This window comes from Zea mays, chromosome 8 (genome assembly GCF_902167145.1).
Source record: "Zea mays cultivar B73 chromosome 8, Zm-B73-REFERENCE-NAM-5.0, whole genome shotgun sequence".
Lineage (NCBI taxonomy): Eukaryota > Viridiplantae > Streptophyta > Magnoliopsida > Poales > Poaceae > Zea > Zea mays.
The window spans coordinates 93,848,988-93,870,710 of NC_050103.1; the positions used below are offsets into that span (position 1 = coordinate 93,848,988).

The window sequence follows — 21,723 nt, forward strand, 5'->3', positions numbered from 1 at the left end:
CGACCACGTAGGACAGCTTCTAGAGGTCAAACTGACAGCCACCAAGCTTCTTCTCGTCATCGATGAGCGACGCCAACGCGAGTGCCTCCTACTCATGGTGTTTGTTCGGGGTTTCAAGTAAGAAACATGGATTCATGCTTGGTGTTGGTTTATGAAAATGACTCACAAGTCTGATCCATGGAAAAAATATTACGAAGAAAAAATGTCACACATGCAAAAAGGGAATTTAAGTATAATACATTATTCAAACAAAAGAAATTGCATGCAAAACTCTTCTTTAAATAATATTACCTCCATCCAAAAATATAATTCAAGAATCTCGGTGATACTTATTTACTACTACGCATTGTGTAAGGGTAGCAAGTGAGCTTGGTGAGAGATGTAGTAGATGTGTTTCCTGTCATAGATGTAGACATAAACACACATGTGGTGTAGCGGTAACTACTCTTGGCTTTTACTTGAGAGGTCATGGGTTCAAATCCCCTTGAGAACATGCGTGTTTTTTTAATTTTAGCTAGACGTGGGCTGTACGGGAGAATGGAAATGGGCTTTGCGGGGAGGGGGAAATGAGAAAGACAAACATGAGAATGGTGGCAGAACGAGAATGGCAGAACAAGAATGGTGGCTGAACACGGGAATGACAGACTACTCTCTCTTGCAGCCTTTTTAGCTAGACGTGGGCTGTACGGGGGAATGGAAATGGAAATGGGCTTTGCGGGGAGGGGGAATGAGAAAGACAAACATGAGAATGAGAAACGCTGGGAATGGTGGCAGAACGAGAATGACAGAACAAGAATGGTGGCTGAACACGGGAATGACAGACTACTCTTGCAGTCTTAATAAGTAGTAGAGATTCTATCCCCCACAACTAACCAGTATTGCTTATAAAAAAGAGAAGGCATGCCATCAATACCTGGTGCTTTGAGGTCATCAATATTGTCCAAAGCTTTTTTGATCTCTTCATCAGTTACTTCACTTAAAAGATTTGCATTCTTTTGCGCAATGACCTTGACTGGAACACAGCCTACATGGATTTGATAGAGCAGATTCACAACTAGAGCTAGTGGAAGTAAGGGTGTTTGAATTAAAAAATTAGGCGTGGTCTAGTTTTTATAAATCTGAAACTGGTGCGCTTTTTTAAATAAATAGACAATGCGTCAACATGACGAGATATCGTTATTTCAATTGGTAGTCGCGAGTCGGTGGCCGCAAAGAAGCCAACGTAAGCTGGTGCACCAGCAAAGACATACATACTGTCTGCGCGCAAACCATTGGCGCAAATCTTAGCAGCTTTCGCCATTCTTCATAAGCATCAAATGCAAGCGTCTCCACTGCGCGCGTGACAAAACAACCACGGGACGGGAGTAGTGCCCAACGACACAGTTGACATCAGGGTCAAGGGGCTGCGAGTGAGGAGCCTGATGATAGCACTTGGACCTCTCTCTCTCTCTCTCTCTCTCTCTCTGTTTGTCTTCTCCAAACGGCATTAGTGCAAAACGAACGCCTGCACTGAGTCTCAGAAAACAAACCATGGAATGCCCACCGTCTGGTCAGCGAAGAATGAAACCACATAGGTCACTCTGTGTACAATTTATACTACATCATACAGCCAAGAATGTCTCTGTGCCCTCATTGGTTCCACCGATTAGTAAAAGGTACAAGTACAACACGTCATCTGAACCCATATTGGGTAGACTCGAAATACTACATGTAATGTGATGGTGTCGATTCTCCAAGAACTCTCCATCGCTGGTGTTGAAAGGTCACTAATGATACAGCAGTATGGAAATGCAGTCGACGACAAAACCAGTGCTCTAATTGGAGTATCACCGCCATAGCTTTTTCAAGGGCCAAAACTGTTTCGGTTTCTATTCTTCCTCCTCCACCTCAGGTGGCAACGTTGGGCTCTTTGAGCACACAGTGGTGTTATGGAGCTGCTTTATTTTGTCAGCGACGTTACAAGTACCTGGAATTAGATGAGAATTTGTCACAGCAAATTTCTGTGCTTATATTTGAGTCCAAATACTATGAACAATGTTAATTCTCCCGTATGAGTAGTACTGACACATCTAATATGCTCTTGGCAAGGTATAAAAGTATGGGCGTGCTAGCCATTTTGCAGCAATTAGAAGTATCAATATTTGATTGCAAAACTGATTCAGACTTACGTATTGCTATGATTATGAAAGAGAGTTTCTGAATACACACCTGAGCATTTCTTACTGTCCCATACAGCGATGGAGGTAGGGGTACATACTGAATCACACATTGCTCGGTTGTCTTCATGCTTTACATTCATAGCAAGCATCCATGCGCCGATTGTAACATCTTCATAATCAAACATCCTTAAGCTGGATAATGCAGGAATGTATAATGACTATTTCGAATACACAAGAAACAAAGAGCACAGTGAAGTCATAATAATATTATGTACACTCTATTACCATTAACCCTGTAGTTCATTTTGCTTTGATAAAAAAACAAACCCTACCGTTACACAAAAAAAAACTCTAGTATAATGCGAAATATTGATATCTGGGTGTGCCCTGCATATCTTTAACTTACATGCATACAGACCATCTAAATGGCATTCCTTAGAAACATGAAATCTTGGATTAACACACTCCCATATTAAGGTGAAAAGGAAGGTCAATCCAAAATATGAGAAGTCCGTAGCATGTTGCATGTCTAAGTACAAGCATACTAATGTTTGGGTGTAAGCCTGCTGGATGCACTTCAATTTTCCATGTTTTAGGTGAAAAGAGAAGTCACAAAATTATAAGTGACCAACCTATCACTCTTTGCAGTAGCTAGAGCTTCAACCACCTCAGAAGAAAGAGCATATAGTGAACCAGATGCATGCATGAAGTACTCGTTACCCAACAGTTCCCAAGAACTTTCGTACCTGAAATTGAAACAGGAACACTTCAAAGAATAGTATTAATGTGAAGGCAAAGGGATCAAGAAGCTGACAACATCCAGTACATCTTGGTCTCCTGTGTATGCAGTTTATTGTGTTACAGAAGCTGGGTTTACAGGCTCTTGTTCCTGACTATAGTTCTTGTGCATGGTGCTGCCATGCATTCAAAAGGGTGGACAACCAGTGTAGAAAAGTTTGAAACATTTCTGCTCTTCTGCTGGTTTGGGAGCTATGGAAACATCACAACGGTTGTTTATTCAACAGGGCTTCATGAGTTCAAACTTGGTGGTAAGGGCAGTAGTGGAGTAGCGTCACTTATGGTGTGCAGCTGGGGCCAAAACTTCCATAACATTTTCTAAGGCCTGCTGTCTCAGTTGTTTGGTCACCTTTTATTTTACTCAGTTGCGTGCCTGTTCTTTGGTTATGGGGGTATGATTGTGTTTGTTGTGTCACTTTGTGTTCAGTAAGAAAATAACAACAATGCCATGGATGCAAAAGAGATGTATGTCAATCAGTTTATAAGGCACATATGTCCCAGATTTTTTTAACGTAAAGGAAGGAATTCTGTCTTTCAATTAAGATAGGGATAAAGCAGGTTTATATGTACAGGATGCAGCATATGCATAGCGAAAAGACAAGATACAGATCCCCCTTTGCTCTAGCCCCGCCACCCACCCACCCACCCCCACCAACCCACCCCCGACCCCACACAGCGCGTGATGGACCTCTTTTTTTGCCCTATGTCCCGGAAATTAAACTGACCATTTTATTTGTAGTACATAGTTCCCAGAATAGGGAATGAGTAACTGACCATTTCAAATTTGGATCATTGACAACTGGTCCTTTTTTCATGCAACCGATGTATGTCTTGTGCTGAGGTCTTTCTTTTGCAAGAAGAGCAGCAAGTCTATCTGCCCTAGAAATACGAGTCATATAACAGGTCTAAGAAACAGCAATTGTACAATATAGTCACTAACTTCACCTGGGCGCAGGTAGATATCATCACTAGCTTTGACATAGAATTCTGCATTGAACATGTGGTAAGCTGCTTTGAAAAATGCTAACCTATCAAACAGGTAACAGAAGTGGGGCTGATTAGATTAACCACATGTAAGTTCACAGGTACCATATAACGATAAAGAGTGTACAGAAGCTTACATCGTCTGTGGGGGCTTTGTGGCCTCATCAGCATCAATAAACAAAAAGTCATGATAAGTATCCGCCTCTTTCTGAAGATCTTCCATTTTATCTTTGTCCTTTGGCCGTCTAGCGACAAACCTAAATGATAATCCAGTTCCATGTTCTAAACTGCAACACCGAAGAAATGGCCACAGTAAGCCCCCAATAACTTCAACATGATACAACAGAATAGTTCTTGCACATGAGCACAGATGTCCGAGTCCAACATCAATTTAGGTATTTGATTTGTCCAAAATACGAAGGGACATGAACACCGAGTCCAAGAACCCATTATGCTTGTGCATTCAAAAGTGTTACAGCTTCTTCATGCATTCTTTTGTTCAGGAACTATAAGATGCACAAAACGTAACATGGAAATAAGGTGATTAATTCTGTCCATACAAACTATAAGGCCAAGAAAAGGAAAACAGAGAACATTACTAGATTTGAAAGAGATTAATCAATTTTGCCTCATAATCACACATTCATGGCCCAGTCTAAAAAACAGTGAATTGTATCTCAGATCACTTTGGTCACACTATACCATAAATGTGACAAGCTGTCAGTAAACAATAAATGGTAAAACATTTTATCCTACTTTTCTCTAGGGCCAAGGAGTACAGTAACTGAATGCAGAGTCGTGTAATAGAACATTTCAAGAGACATTGCAACACTCAGAACTCCAAAAAAGATAAGGAAAAAATAAAAAGGAATGGAAAGAAAATAGCTAAACATACTTTCCATATAGCACACATACTTTTTCAATCAACTAATAACATAAATTTGTTTCAAATGAACTGTTTTGGATTTAAAATTATATCTACTCGGTGGATATCGAATCTCCTTTCTTCACCGAGTCTTCATATATACTTTCTACTATGCATTTCATGACACCTGATATACCAAGATTTGTACTGCACTTCGAACACGGGACTCCTGCTTTGAAATGATTAGAATTGCAATACAAATTAAATTTCAGTTCAAATGATATAACTTATTAATGCATTGTGACATGATGGAACCAAATTTGTATGGCTATTCGAAGTTTCCATCACTGCCTATATGCTTGTTACACCATAACCTCTTGTTCATGTTAACAATCATTCATGAGAATTCAAATTATAGTAAATGGCAACTAGTGGCAGAAACCAATGAATCAAATCGACCCAGCTAGTAAGACTCACACCACCCTGCCCAATTGGAGAAAAAAACTGCATTCTCAAATAGTGAGCATTTGCAATTGAAGCAGATGAGCCAGAGATCTAAGCTACAAACAACCTTATTAGCAGGAAATGCAAGTAACAGCAAGCGCACAAGCAACATCTTAACTGATCACACCATGGTAGCAGTTAGATACTAAAATAGCTAGAAGTTTTTAGTATATACGCGACACGAGTAGCAGCAATCTACATCATGAATCTACTCAGATCCAAAGCTTATGGAAGTGTGCGGAACCTTACGATGCCTTCGGGGTTGAGCGGGAACCAGGTAGCGCGGAGCGCAGCGCGTCGGGCAGCGGAGAAATTCCCATGCTCCGTGTGTACGCCAACGACAGCGAGCACCTTCTCCCTGTCGCCGGCAGAGAAGTTGCCGTGCGAGGAGGCCGCTAGGAAGGAACGGAGCGAATCCTCGGCGCGGCCACAGCGGAAGGCGACAGTAGGCGGAGGCTGCGGCAGGGACTGACGGTTGCGGCTGGTGGAAACGGCGAAGGCGAAGGAGGCAGCGGCGAGGACGAGGCAGGCGACGGCGAAGAAGAGGAGGAGGCGGTTGGTAGAGGCGGGGGAGGAGGGGAAGGTGGGGGTGTACGGCCGGCGCGGCTTGGCCTCGTCATCGGAGCGGCGGTAGGGGAGGAGATCTTCGTCATGGTGGCGGTGCTTAGGGTGATGGAGCGGCATTTTTGCGATTGCTTCTAGAGGGTTCTAGAAGGAGTGTGAAGGAAGTCAAGGAACAAGAAGCAGAGGAGGTTGAGAGTTGGTTTGATCTGATCTGACTGTTCGAGCAACGTTGCTTTGGGTTTAAGCTAGCTTTAATACGATAACCACGCTTTTACTTGGACAGTTGTATTGCTAATCCTTTTCACTGACTGTGCAAACAAAACACAATTACAAAAATAGAATAAAGTTTTTAAAAGCATTTAAAGAAGATGAAAAAGTTATTTTGAAACATAATACACATAAAAATGTTATTTTGAAAATTCACCATAACAAGGGTTTGAACTAACAAATTAATTTGTACATAATATATTTCCTTTAAATATGACAAATAGTCAATTTTATTTTATTTAACTATTTTGTATCAAGTTATAGTACTTTGCCAATTTGTATTTGAAATTGTCCTTCAAAATTGGTGGTTCTTAAAATAAGTCTTCACTACCTTCGTCAAACTATATTATTGTTGGTCACTTATTTTCAATTATTGTATACAATCAAAAAACAAAACAACACAATGTTAAAAAATAGAAGCCCTCATCCTTGAAGTGTTCTCCCTTTGGGACAACTGCTCAAGAACGAAGGTTTGATGTAATCAAATGGATTGCACACAAAAATATAACAACAAATTACACAATAATATGACGAAGTTAAGTATGATAACTCATCTCAAGTGTCTTTAGCGTTCCATTTCTTTTCACGCAAAACAAGTTTACAATCATACCTTCGGCTTATTAATGCAAGGTAGCGTGAAGGTGTTTCGGAGATTGAATTATGAGGAATTATAGCACCTGGCTAAATGTACTTTATGCAGGGTATTATTCATCTATTTATATGGCAGAGGTACAACTTCATATGAAATTACAAGTATGTCCACAAAACTTGTACATACGATTTACAAATGATGCAAGGGTATGTCTTCTATCTTTATCATCTAGGCTACAGAATCTTGTGAATACCTTCTGTCGGCTTTGTTTGACTTCTGCCTTCGCCCCCTGTATAGCTATGACGAAGCTAATGCCTTCGTCCTTTTTCCTGGTCTGTTCCGAAGATGACTAGCACTGAAGCACCTGCAACACCTAGAGATGTATCGAGAAACAATGGTTATCTATGTTTTTAGGATCTTCGAAAGATGAAGGCCCCAAACAGTAGCCCTTCGCAGTATTAGTTTGTTTCCTTGTAACGAGCTCAGACTGCGGAATGAATAGAGGCCTTATGCCGAAGGTTCGAAAAAATACCTTCCCGTCGTCAAATAGCGAAATTTCTGAAATGCGGGGCCATTTTGCAGTGGTAGTTTGCTTATAAATAGAACGACCATCGCAAAATATTTATCGTGTTATTCAGTTGTTTTGTCGCTTTGAGCCATTGAGCGTTGCGCTTGTTTTTAGCTTCGGTTGCTTCTGGTTTGAGCTAAGATAGCTGAGGGCAAGAAGAGTGAAGATCTTGCTCTAGTTGGGTTTTATGAAGTTATGGAAAAGAGTAATGCTATGAAGATTGCAAGCGAGATACTAGCCGAATTGTCGGATGATTCCGAGGATAGTGAAGATTTTGACTTTGGAAGTGATGCTAATGATGCCGAAGATCGGCCATGGAGACCGAGCCATGTTAACTTCAGGAAGTCAACCGTGAAAAAGGGACATGTTGAGGCTATGAAAGGTAAATATTTTTCATGGTGTATCTATAGTGAGGCCTGGTGTAACACCTCTGGTGTTACGAGAACTAAAACTTTTGCATGACATCATATGCATTAGAATTTCATTATGTATGATACACCTAGAATGCATCCACTAGGCTAAAATTTCAAAACAAACATGTGATGTAATGCTTGCTTGGGTTTATGATCTAGAAAGGGGATTCTTAACCCTAGGTTGGAGTACATCTCTCAAAGGACTAGAAGTTTGTAACCTTATGTGGTGAACATTAAGGAGTGATCTTGCTAATTTGGTAAAAGTGTTCAAGAAATAATGGCATAGAGAGATTGAGTTCTTAATGGACCCTAGGACACCCACAACCCTAATTTGGAACACAAAAACCCTAATTAGTGCCCTATAGGGTGATTTCAAATTCTATGCACTTTTTTCCAAAAGTGTATATATCAAAGTGGTAGAGTAATAAAAACTAAGCAACATTTATATTTGGAGATTTCCATGTTTTGTGGTGGAACTTGGAGTAATTTGCAAAACTCCATAAGTACCCCTACCCTTGAGCTCTGAAAAAACAGTGTGGATGAGCTAACTTTGGACTCTTGTATCTCTTGATGCATAAGGAGTTTGCTACAAGTCACCATAACAAAGTTGTAGAGCTACTATAGTAGTACAAATTTGATTAGTGACTTAGCCCAAGAATTGTATAGAAAATGGAGTAAAATTTCCTAGAAGTCGGGTTGTCAGTCAAGCAGTAACCTGAAAACAGACTATTAGTGGTATTTGATCAACTTTGGAGCCAAATTGTGCTTGATCTAGTGAGTAAATGACCAAGATCCTTATGACAAAGTTGAAGATGGTATATAGGAGAATAACTTTGATGCAATCGGGTTAGTAGTTCACCCCATGGGAATTGAAGAAAAATGCCCCTCAAGTTGCTCTATCATGCATAGTGAATGGAGTTCTGCGTGAACAGTAACTAAAGAAGATCCTAGGTTCAGAGAACCTTGCCGATGGCGACCTCCGCGCGGTGATTCGAGCTGGTCGTCGAGATTCATGCTCAGTTCGAGTGGGATATTACTGCGGGGATGAAAAGATCAGAGGGGGGTAGGATTGAGCCAGCCCTGCCATATCCACTTGCCTGGCGACGTGGTCGAGCGGCCGTCGCCATGGTGGCCACCGTTAATCTGGATCGCGCCATGCCATAGGCCATCTTACCACGTCGCAGTAAGTCGTGGAGAGTAGCCGGTACATTACCCCATTGCGCGCCAAAGTGAACTTGCCTCGGTAGAAATATCCCGCCGCCGTCGTGAACACCCTCGTCTCAAATTCGCGAAGCAGTGATTGGCTCCTTTAAATTGAGCACTCCCGTCGCTTCGCCTCTCTGTTATGCGCACATCCCACCCTCAGCTAGCCTCTCTCGTGCACCATAGCCTCCAGTCACCGGAATTCCCTGAAACCAGTCACCAACAATGTCGTGAGACATCTCACCGTGGCCAGCCCTTATCATGTTAGTTCGTGTCTCTCTAGGCCATGTTTTAGCATCCTCTAGTGCTAGTGAAGCTCACTAACTTGACCGATTGAACACTACTGCAGCAGGGCATCGAGAACATCGCTTCACCGCCATAGAGCACCGCCAAGAACGCCCTCACGTCAACTGGCCCTCCCGTGCTCTCTCCATCCAAATTCGTGCGCGTACCATACCTCCGATGAGCCAGTGATACTCACCCTAGCTTTAATTTAAACGCTACTGTGTTCTGTTGCTCGGAACGGGCTTGCCGGAGCTCTGGCTCTGCCGTGGTCCTGAGCAGATACAAATTAGGACCGGGCCAGTCGAACTACGTTGGGGAATATGCTTGGATGGTTTTGAGCATGGAGTCCGTGTGCTCGACACCACCGAAACAGGTCACTGGCGACGAGTATGCACGGTTCCAGCCAAGTGTTCGACCGGAGCACTATCGAGGACTTAAAGCCGTGAAGAGATAGAAATAAGAGGACCTATGTGAAATTGTGAGTGACACAAATAAATAGTGCCACGGACTCTTTACTGGATATTTAAAACACCAGGGGCCTTTGCGCAAAGTCTCAAGCACGGGCGCGGACGCGAGCGCGTTTCCGTCGTCCGTGGACCGGTTCGAGCCAGTTTCAGCCCAACCCTATTCATTGTTTTCCTTTTCTTTTTACTATTAGTTTGGGAAATTCATTAGAAATAGTAAAAATTGGTAAAATCATGAGACCAATTTTATTATATTCCTAAAATCAACTAGTATTTAAAGAAAATAATTCCAAGATTTTTATTTCAAACTCAGAATTATGTAGCATTTAAAGGCGCTTAAGTAAAGATTTTCTGAATTTTAGAAAACATTTAGTAATACAAAAAATCATAGATCTTTTTGGGTAGACTTAAAATATTGGTTATAGACTTTAAGTAAAGTTTGAAGTTATTTGGACACTATTTGACTAGAAAACCAGTAATTGGTTCCATAGGTTACCCATTTTAATGCTAACTAAGTTAGAGGTAACTTTGTAATTAAAGTTGAACTTAGCAAACTTACTTTCATCAATAGCCTACGAAGGTTAGTAAGTTAATCCTTAAAGAGTATTTCACTAGGAAGTCTTAGTGGTTAAATAGCACCGTGAAGGAAAGTTGTATTCAAGACACAACTTACTACCTTTTTGTTATATAATTGCATATCCATGACATAGCATAAGCATTCATGTACATGTATTATCATGTATAGAACACGAAGAAGAATCCATAATAGAAGAAGAGGTTGTCCCTCAGACAGAGAATTCTCTAGCAGAAAATAACTTTTACTTCGACATCTATGGTGAGGAAGCAGAAACTCCTACAACACAAGGCAAGCCCCGATGCATTATCCCTTTCCTTGTTGTTTTAAAATCTTTATCACCTTATATGATGCATTAGGTGATAGGAGTTGTGTGCTAAACAATTGATGCATTACCATTCCTTGGAATATTGGTTACCATTCCTTCTTACCAGATTTATTCAAACAAGTTTTATGATGCTTAGCCTTGCTATAGAAAACAAAATGTTTTGTTTTGAAAAAGGTGATTGAAAGGGAAATGTGCCCTTGGGCAATTTCTATAATGTTTTGGTGATTAAGTGCCCAACACGTTTAACTAAGTGCTCATGTGCTAAACAAAGTGAGAAGTGCAAATCAAGGCAAAAGGTACGTTTCTAGACTTAGTACATTATTTTGAGTACTAACATATTTTGTCTAAGTGCTAGAAACAGGGAAGAAAGAATTGGAAAAAGACTTGGCTCTGTGCAGTCAACTCCAGCTCGGCTTGGCACACCGGACCGGACAGTGTCCGCTGCGCCAGGCTGGTCCGCGTGAAAAGGCCACTCGCGGGACTCGACGGCGGCGTACGACTATAATGCACCAGACTGTCCGATGAGTCATCCGTGGCGAACTCGTCGCCCTCGGGAAAAGCAAAGGGGCGACGTGGCTATAATTCACCGGACTGTCCGGTGGTGCACCAGACTGTTGGTAGACACTATTGGTAAATTAAAGTTTGCTAGGGATGTCTACACTATTGTTAGACACCCCTCAATTAAGGATGGACTTGGTTTTTGAAGGGAAACCAAGAACTTAACAAGCCAAAAGGCTCCCATTCTCACCAAGGAGAAAGGGAAGGCCCCTATGGCTAGTAGTCATCAAATAAACCATGCTTTTATTTATGATAGGAAAATTGCTAGTCATAATAAGAGTCATATTCATGTTGCTTATAATGATTCACATGATATGTTTGCCTCTAGCTCTACTTTCATGCATGGTAGAAGTAGGCCTAAGAGAAGTAATGTTGTGCCTCATGTGCCTAGGACAATGTGCAATGAACCTTCCACCATTTACCATGCTTGCAATACTTCATTTGTGCTTTTATGTAAGAATGAAAAAGTAGTTGCTAGAAAGTTGGGAACCAAATGCAAGGGAGACAAGACTTGTATTTGGGTTCCAAAGGCTATTGTGACTAACCTTGTAGGACCCAACAAGAGTTGGGTACCTAAAACCCAAGCTTAAATTGCCTTGCAGGTTTATGCATCCGGGGGATCTAGCTAGATAATCGACAGCGGATGCACAAACCACATGACGAGGGAGAAGAAGATGTTCACCTCCTACGTCAAGAATAAGGATTCCTAGGATACGATTATTTTTGGATATGGGAACCAAGGCAAGGTCAAAGGTTTGGGAAAGATAGCCATCATAAGCAAGCACTCTATTTCAAATGTATTTTTAGTAGAGTCTTTAGGATACAACCTCCTGTCTGTAAGTCAATTGTGCCACATGGGCTACAATTGCGTGTTTACAAATGTTGATGTATCTGTCTTTAGAAGGAGTGATGGTTCATTAGCATTTAAGGGTGTATTAGACGATAAGCTCTATTTAGTTGATTTTTCGAAAGAGAATGCTGATCTAGATGCATGCTTAATGGCTAAGACTAGTATGGGCTGGCTCTGGCATCGCCGTCTAGCACATGTTGGGATGAAGAACCTTCATAAGCTTCTAAAGGGAGATCATGTGTTAAGACTAACCAATGTTTGTTTCAAGAAAGACAGACCTTGTGCAACTTGTCAAGTAGGGAAACAGGTGGGAAGCACTCATCACAACAAGAATGTGATGACAACATCAAGACCACTAGAGCTTCTTCACATGGACCTCTTCGGACACGTTGCCTACCTTAGCATCGGGGGAAGTAAGTATGGTCTAGTAATTGTTGATGATTTTTCCCGCTTCACTTGGGTGTTCTTTTTGCAGGATAAGTCAGAAACCCAAGGGACCCTAAAGCGCTTTCTAAGGAGGGCTCAAAACAAATTTGAGCTCAAGGTGAAAAAGATAAGAAGCGACAACGGGTCTAAGTTCAAGAATCTACAAGTGGAGGAGTATCTTGAGGAAGAAGGCGTCAAGCACGAGTTCTCCGCTCCCTACACACCACAACAAAACGATGTGGTAGAGAGGAAGAACAGGACGCTTATCGACATGGTGAGAACGATGCTTGGAGAATTCAAGACGCCCGAGTGGTTTTGGTCGGAAGCTGTGAACATAGCTTGCCACGCCATAAACCCGCTCTACCTACATCGCCTTCTCAAGAAGACCTCGTATGAACTACTTACCGGTAACAAACCCAATGTTTCTTACTTTCGTGTATTTGGGAGCAAATGTTACATTCTGGTAAAGAAAGGTAGAAATTCTAAATTCGCTCCCAAGGCAGTAGAAGGGTTTTTACTAGGGTATGACTCAAATACAAAGGCGTATAGAGTCTTCAACAAATCATCGGGTTTGGTTGAAGTCTCTAGCGACGTTGTATTTGATGAGACTAATGGCTCTCCAAGAGAGCAAGTTGATCTTGATGACATAGATGAAGATGATGTTCCGACGGCCGCAATGCGCACGATGGCGATAGGTGATGTGCGACCACACAAACAACAAGAGCAAGATCAGCCATCTTCCTCTACAACAGTGCATCCCCCAACTCAAGATGATGGATAGGTTCCACAAGAAGAGGCGCGTGATCAAGGGGGAGCACAAGAAGAACAAGTTATGGAGGAAGAAGCACCACGGGTCCCTCCAACTCAAGTTCGAGCAACGATCCAACGACATCACCCTGTTGACCAGATTCTGGTTGACATAAGCAAGGGAGTAACTACTCGCTCAAGATTAGCTAATTTTTATGAGCATTACTCGTTTGTCTCTTCTATTGAGCCTTTCAGGGTAGAAGAGGCCTTGCAGGATCCGGACTGGGTGTTGGCCATGCAGGAAGAGCTCAACAACTTCAAGAGGAATGAAGTTTGGAGCCTGGTGCCACGTCCAAAGCAAAATGTTGTGGGAACCAAGTGGGTGTTCCGCAACAAGCAAGACGAGCACGGGGTGGTGACAAGAAACAAGGATTTCGAGGAGACTTTTGCTCCTGTGGCTAGGCTAGAGTCTATTAGAATATTATTAGCCTATGCCGCTCACCACTCTTTCAGGTTGTTTCAAATGGATGTGAAGAGTGCTTTCCTCAACGGGCCAATCAAGGAGGAGGTATACGTGGAACAACCCCTGGCTTTGAGGATGACAGGTACCCCGACCATGTGTTTAAGCTCTATAAGGCGCTCTATGGACTTAAGCAAGCCCTAAGAGCATGGTATGAATGCCTTAGAGATTTCTTAATTGCTACTGCTTTCAAGGTTGGGAAAGCCGATCCCACTCTTTTCACTAACACTTGTGAAGGTGATCTTTTTGTGTGCCAAATTTATATCGATGACATAATATTTGGTTCTACTAATCAAAAGTCTTGTGAGGAGTTTAGCAGGGTGATGACACAAAAGTTCAAGATGTCGATGATGGGCGAGTTGACCTACTTCCTTGGGTTCCAAGTGAAGCAACTCAAGGACGGCACCTTCCTCTCCCAAACGAAGTACACTCAAGATCTTCTCAAAAGGTTTGGGATGAAGGACGCCAAGCCCGCGAAGACACCGATGGGAACCAACGGGCATGTCGACCTCAACAAAGGAGGTAAGTCCGTTGATCAAAAGGCATACCGGTCTATGATAGGTTCCTTGCTTTATTTATGTGCTAGTAGACCAGACATTATGCTAAGTGTATGCATGTGTGCTAGATTTTAATTCGACCCCAAGGAATGTCACCTTGTGGCTGTTAAGCGAATTCTTAGGTATTTAGTTGCTACGCCTTGCTTCGGGATCTGGTATCCAAAGGGGTCTACCTTTGACTTGATTGGATATTCAGACTCCGATTATGTCGGGTGCAAGGTTGATAGGAAGAGCACATCGGGGACGTGCCAATTTCTAGGAAGGTCCCTAGTGTCGTGGAGTTCAAAGAAACAAACATCCGTTGCCCTATCCACCGCTGAGGCTGAGTATGTTGCCGCAGGACAGTGTTGCGCGCAACTACTTTGGATGAGGCAAACCCTCCGGGACTTTGGCTACAATCTGAGCAAAGTCCCACTCCTATGTGACAATGAGAGTGCAATCCGCATGGCGGATAATCCTGTTGAACACAGCCGCACTAAGCACATAGACATCCGGCATCACTTTCTGAGAGACCACCAGCAAAAGGGAGATATTGAGGTGTACCATATTAGCACCAAGAACCAGCTAGCCGATATCTTTACCAAGCCGTTGGATGAGAAAACCTTTTGCAGGTTGTGTAGTGAGCTAAATGTCTTAGATTCGCGTAACTTGGATTGATCTATAACATACATGTGTTCTATGCCTTTGATCATGTTACTTTATGCATTTACATCCATTATTGTTTATGTGTGGTGCTCAAGTTGTACACATGATCCCCGGACCTCACAAGTCCATTTGCAAGTGATGCACATATTAAGGGGGAGATGTGCTACAACTTGACCCTTTGAGACTAACCTATGTGTTTGAGTACTCTTGATGTAGTCTCAAAGGTGCATTGAAAGGGAAAATGGACTTGGACGTTGCAAAGACTTCCACTGCACTCCGGTATTGGTGTATTTACTTCCAAGTTCTTACTTATGCTCTTATTGCCTTTTTGCTCTTAATTGACATTTTTGGTGAGGCAATGGGGTTAAAGGGCCAAGAATGATCCCGTTTTGGTGCTTAATGCCAAAGGGGGAGAAATTAAGGCCAAAAGCAAATGGATCAGCTACCACTTGTGAATTTTGAAAACAATAGAGTTAGAATTTTGATTTGTCCAAAATACTCTTATTGCAAAATTTAGTCTCTTGTGAGGAGAATTTTTGATTATGGGAAAAAGGGGGAGTTTTTGATACTTGATCAATTTGTCCATTGAAATATCTCTCTTTGTGCCTAAACAAGTGTGTTTGACTTAGAGATAGGAAAATGAATTTGATTTGCAAGAACAAACCAAGTGGTGGCAAAGAATGATCCAAATATGTCAAATCTTGTGCAAAAATGATTTGGTCCTCATTTGCATTGATGTTGCACTTATTTTGATTGCTTTTTGATGTGTTGGCATGAATCACCAAAAAAGGAGAGATTGAAAGGGAAATGTGCCCTTGGGCAATTTCTATAATGTTTTGGTGATTAAGTGCCCAACACATTTAACTAAGTGCTCATGTGCTAAACAAAGTGAGAAGTGCAAATCAAGGCAAAAGGTATGTTTCTAGACTTAGTACATTGTTTTGAGTACTAACATATTTTGTCTAAGTGCTAGAAACAGGGAAGAAAGAATTGGAAAAAGAAATGGCTCTGTGCAGTCAACTCCAGCTTGGCTTGGCACACCAGACTGTCCGGTGGTGCACCGGACAGTGTCCGGTGCGCCAGGCTGGTCCGCGTGAAAAGGCCGCTCTCGAGACTCGACGGCGGCGTATGGCTATAATGCACCGAACTGTCCGGTGAGTCATCCACGGCGAACTCGTCGCCCTCGGGAAAAGCAAAGGGGCGACGTGGTTATAATTCACCGGACTGTCCGATGGTGCACCGGACTGTCCGGTGAGCCAACGGTCGCCAGCGCAACGGTCAGCCGCGCAATTCGCGAGCGACGCGTGGCCTGCAACAACGGTCAGTTGGGCACACCGGACTGTCCGGTGCGCCAATCGATCCTGAGGACCAACAGTCGGATGCGCCAGAAAAGGAAGGAGATCATGCAACGGACAGCTACAGGGACTGCCCGGTGGTGCACCGGACTGTCCGGTGCACCACCCGACAGAAGGCAAGTTTGGCCTTCCAAGTTGGCCTCCAACGGCTCCTAGCTGCCTTGGGGCTATAAAAGGGACCCCTAGGCGCATGGAGGAGTCACCCAAGCATTCTTTGAGTATTCTAAAGCATCCAGACTCTGCTCCCACGCATTTGATTCTCTGTGTTAGCGATTTGAGCTCCATTTGAGTTGCGAACTCTGTGTGTTGTACTTTGAGCTCAAGTTGTGACTTGTGTGTGTGGTTGTGGTGTGGATTTGAGTCTTGTGTGTGTTGCTCTCCCCTCCCTTACTTCTGTGCTTCTTTCGTGATCATCATTGTAAGGGCGAGAGGCTCCAAGTTGTGGAGATTCCTCGCAAACGGGAGAAAGACTAAGAAAGAAAGTCATGGTATTCAAGTTGATAATTGGATCACTTGAAAGGGGTTGAGTGCAACCCTCGTCCATTGGGAAACCACAACGTGGAAGTAGGGAAGTGTTACTTGGCCGAACCACGGGATAAAAATCGTGTGTCTCTTGTGTTGCTCCTCTCTGTGATTGTTTGGGTTTGCAAGAGCTCGCCTCATAGACTTGATTAACTTGTGCTAATATCTCTTTAATCAAGCTTGTTGGAATTTAGTGTTGAATTTTACAGGATCACCTATTCACCCCCCTCTAGGTGCTCTCAGTGATGCTTCACACTCGATGGAGATTTTTACAAAGAAAAGACATATGATGGTGAATCCATCATGGCCGTGATGGGTTCATCATCTGAAAAGAGTTCCTTTGTCTGGTACCAAACTTTGGGTTTTAAATGATAAAGACGAGACCGGGCGGGTGGCTTGCACGAGGAGGAAGTATTGGTGTAGTGTTTCTATCTGAGTCATTTAAGGATCGAGCCAATGTAGGCTTAATGATCGAGGACCTTTTAACTGGCCACATGCCTCATCATGGGTAAGCTTTGCCTCGGTTGGACCAATACCAGAAAGGCTACCACGCAATGGGAGTGGAAAGATGGCGAGAGTAGCATGTACCCTCCATAGAAACAGGCTGGATGATGGAGTATCTGTACTCTCAGTTAGCATGAACCCATTCTGGTCTTGAGAAACCCGGGTACAAGTTGGCATATGCAAGGATTAAGTGCTACATATGTCGTGTGGTTGGAGATCCCCAGCTAGGTATTAATCGATTCGGATCGCCGTTACTTCTCGGACATGAAGACTTGGTCACTGCCCTACACATAGTGATAAGTGAACTAAAGGGGTGATAAAAAATGGCTAGTGTAGGCCAAGTGCTTAATCTAGAATAGAAGGAAATCTAGATACAGGTAATTACTTAACCTAATAAGTAAAATGAATTCATAAGGACCAACTTTAGTAAGCTTTGTGCAAACTGGGTCATTGATTCTTGCTAAACCTTACCTTGACTCCTAAAGGCCAGCATATCCTTGAGAGTCTTTTTTTTGGTCGGGTAATACTTGCAAAAATACACTCCATACTCAAGGTTTCCAAACCCTTGTTGTTGTAGGTGATGAAACTGCTGAGTTTTGTTGCTTCTGCTCCAAGGTTGTCCCTAAACAGGAGGAAGACAAATAAGAAAAACTTTAAAAGGTGTTTACCTTTGTGTGATGTAATAAGTTTAAGCACTCGAACCTGGTTATGTAATAATGACTCTTTCTATATTATACTTATGAATGTAAATTAAGTTATTGTAACTCTTTCGCTTTTACTCTGATGGTATGTAATGTCTGCGCTATGGGATGAATGCTCTTGGGCGATGTGAAGCAGATACAGGAAACCGGACCTGTCGAGCCATTGGGTGCACCTGCATGATTATCTAAGGTCTTCAGGACAAGGACATCCGTAGGTGGGCCTAATATCTTGGGAGGTTCCGTGACAGCTCGTATTAGAGCGATGCCCATTTCTTCGGACATTACTTAGTGCTTCAAAAGGTTTGAAACTACTTACCTTTGAATATTCTTTCATCCTTATATTGTTCCCTTCTTATAGCAACTTACCTTTTAAGAAGTCGAGTAAAGAGTGCAAAATACTAGGTTATATGTAGGAAGTATGGGATCAATTAGTAGTTGATACCATGATCGTAGAATCATGCATGCATCATGTTCAAACAATACTAAGTATTCTTCCCCTCTTATAGAGACATGGCTCATACGAAGACCACCCTTCGAAAAAGCGACTGAACCTCAGGGTGTGCCTCATCACCAGTTGGCTCCTCGTCATGAGGGGAGAAGCAGTGGGAGCAATGATCCCATAGGAGACCTAGAGGCTAGAGTCGAGCACCTGACTATGGAGTTGTGTCATGGAGGCAGGGAGCGTATGCGTGCTACTCGCCGCATTGCTGAGTTATCAGAAGAAGTAGAGCGCTTGCAGTGTGAGATTGTAGAATGCGATCGGGCTATTGACTGGGCTGTGAATTCACGATCCATAGCCTAGGATTGCGAGGCGACTACCGAGCCTGGGTGGAAGAGCTGAGTGTGGCCTTGGAAAATCTGCAAGCGTACAACAATGTCCTACATGAGAAGGTGCATGTGCTGTATGACCAGCTACACCCAAATGTGCCACCTGAAGTTACAGAGATGGGAGCTGGCGCAGCAGGAGCAGATGAAGGAGGACCCTATGGGGAGCTAGACATCTTCAGAGCGCCTCCTCCTATGAACATCATGGATGATCATCCTCCCAAAGCTAGCAGCAGATCTGGAGTGACCAAGAATGTGAAGGACTAGACTAGTATAGTGGTAGATTGTTTTCTTATGTAGTCTAAATAAGGAAAGTGAGTTGTATGGGTTGAGTATGTATATTTAGAACGAGCTTGGAATAATGTAATAAAGGTTTTGTAATTGTGCTGTGTAATAATCAAGTATGTTTTCTTCTCCAAATGGCGACAAGGACTCATGGTTAGAATGGGGCAGGGACTTCTCGGGGTAGTGGGGAGGAAACTCCAATCCCACCACCTATACCTTCCACTTTAGCAGATGTAACACCCCGTCCAATCCTTGGACCAGCGGTACTTACTCCTGGCAGCTCTCTAGGATCATATATTGTCCCCACAGACCAACACGAGTCTTTTGTACGCACTTTGTCCTCACTCATGCGCACCCAAGAAAACTTTCTAGTTGGTCACCCATCCCAAATTGCTCCAAGCTAAGCACGCTTAACTTGGAGGTTCTTTCGAGATAGGCTTCCGAAAAAGAAGATGCACCTTGTTGGTATGGATACACTATTAATTCTATTAAGCCTCAGGCCAGGATATACCATCCTAGGGGCCAGGATATCACAGCAGAGGCATTGCTGCCCTACTTAATGCTACTGCTGATAATACCCGGTTTCTCCGGGAGATGGCAGGAAACCAGATTCACCAGCAAGAAGGCAGAGGCCAAAACCAAGCCCCCAAAGACACTACTTACATGGAATTTTTGGAAACTCATCCCCTGTTTTCGTTAAAGCAAAAGAACCCCTGGAGGCAAATGAATGGGTCCGCGTGATGGAACAGAAGTTCGGACTGATCCGATGCATGGAAACACAAAATCATCTATTTGCTGCTCAACAACTTCGAGGTCCCACCAGTACCTGGTGGGCAAACTTTGTAGCTATTCAGCCTGAAGGTCATCTTATTACTTGGATAGAGTTCAAGCAAGTGTTCAGGGCACATTATATTCTAGATGGTATTCTACAAATGAAGCTAGAAGAATTTGTTTGTCTAAAGCAAGGTGGCGACTCTATGATGCAGTACCTTACTAAGTTCAACCATCTCTCTCAATATGCCATAGAACAAGTCAATACAAACTTAAAGAAGAAGAACTGTTTCATGAGAGGTCTGAATGATAGGCTGCAGTGGAAAATGGCCACCTGTTTAGATCTCACTTTCAACAGGCCCATGAGTACAACAATCTCAGTGGAGGCAAAGAACTCGGGGGCAAGTGAAGACAAAAAGGTTTGGACGTGAAGGAGGTGAGGGATCCTCTCAGGGATCCGAAAAGCGATCAAGTCTAGTGATTCGTTCCTTCAATCCAAATCGTTCTTTTTTCTCGCCCATCCTCCTATCCTTTTAAGCAGCCGATCTTCATTCATCCAACTGTCGCCCCTACTCAAACCATTCAGCCGGGTGCCCCTGGTACTCGTTTTCCAGCCTTACCCAGCTCATCTAACATTTGCTTCAACTGTGGAAAGCCTAGACATTTCATCAAAGATTGTCCTTACCCTAAGCAAAACAAGCCAAACTTTCAAATGACTTCTGGGAATGCTTCTCAAAGCAAGGGTAATATGACAAATGATCAGGCAGGTAAGGGTGAAAAGAGAACTGGACGGGTTTACTATACTCAAATGGCTACTACACCGGACGGAGAGCCCATATTGATGGGTACGTTTTCTATTGCCAATCATCCCACCATCATTCTTTTTTATTTTGGTGCATCACATACTTTTATGAGCAAATCTTTTGTTGAGAAGCATTGCATACCCAGCGTTGAATCAGAGAAGGGTCTTATTATTCAATCACCTAGGGTCCAAATTTTTACTAAGGAAGTAGTCTTCCACGTACCCGTTGTAACACCCCGGGATCCACAAACACCCCAGAATGCTACTAAACTACACATCTAATATTCATATATAAAATTTCGACAGCATCTCCTTTGAAAATTGCATAAATGGGGGAAGCAACAAAGTATAAATAGATATCATGATAAGAAAACATATAAGACATTAATAATCTGCTAGCAATGGGAAGACAACCATAACAACATGAACTGAATTAATCAGTGCGCACGACTAGTTAAAAACAAACATCCTTTGACAAGAAGTTTCTAATTAAATCATGGCTGCGTCTAGGCAGCATTATTATGAGAATGAAGGTGGATGTGCTGCTACTTCCCACTCCCCTTGATGAGCAACAAGCACCTGCATTGAGTAATGCAAGAGTGAGATGAAACATCTCAGCAAGCTAATTGTTCTGACGAGATATTTAAACCACAAATTGAATTCATCAACATTTTAAAAGAGTCACAATTAAAAATCAGAAATGCTTGTAGATATAGAACTCAGTAGTCCAACTATAACCAATACCATCTCATTTCCTCGAACAAACACAATAGGTTCTATAACACTTCCCTGCGTCAACAATACCTGCAAATATCACTTCAATGTATGCATAGGAATGCAATGTGTAGGTACTCTATCTTCATACCTCTGGGGGTATAAAACCACATCATCTGCAAATATCACTTCAATGAATGCATATGAATGCAATGCATATGTCCTCTGCCTTCATACCTCTAAGGGTATGAAGCCGCATCGTACCCCTTCTCGGGCAACGTACGATGCTAAGTTGTACCGGTACGGTCGGACCATAGGTCACGACAAAACTTCATATGCAAATGAGTCATGCAATGTATATGGCATGCTACAT

General features: G+C 42.7%; 1 protein-coding gene across 1 annotated transcript; it reads right to left on the minus strand.

Annotated features, from left to right (window-relative positions):
- Positions 1-1,519: 1,519 nt before the first annotated feature.
- Positions 1,520-6,001, minus strand: LOC100192460 (transferase). Its single transcript, NM_001137680.1, has 7 exons — positions 5,555-6,001; positions 4,079-4,228; positions 3,903-3,985; positions 3,732-3,831; positions 2,792-2,905; positions 2,209-2,351; positions 1,520-1,966 (listed from the first exon to the last, which is right to left on the minus strand). Exons 1-7 carry the CDS (start codon positions 5,992-5,994, stop codon positions 1,869-1,871), a joined length of 1,128 nt encoding a protein of 375 aa, NP_001131152.1. The 5' UTR covers positions 5,995-6,001; the 3' UTR covers positions 1,520-1,868.
- Between the last annotated feature and the right edge of the window lie 15,722 nt (positions 6,002-21,723).

What these genes read in the sequence shown, in the direction of transcription:
- LOC100192460 (NM_001137680.1), bottom strand. Translation starts at nt 5,994, where the DNA reads ATGCCGCTCCATCACCCTAAGCACCGCCACCATGACGAAGATCTCCTC. An exon ending in AACCCCGAAGGCATCGTAAG is followed by an intron (nt 4,229 to 5,554) that starts GTTCCGCACACT and finishes TCGGTGTTGCAG; the next exon opens with TTTAGAACATGGAACTGGAT. An exon ending in ACAAAGCCCCCACAGACGAT is followed by an intron (nt 3,986 to 4,078) that starts GTAAGCTTCTGT and finishes CCTGTTTGATAG; the next exon opens with GTTAGCATTTTTCAAAGCAG.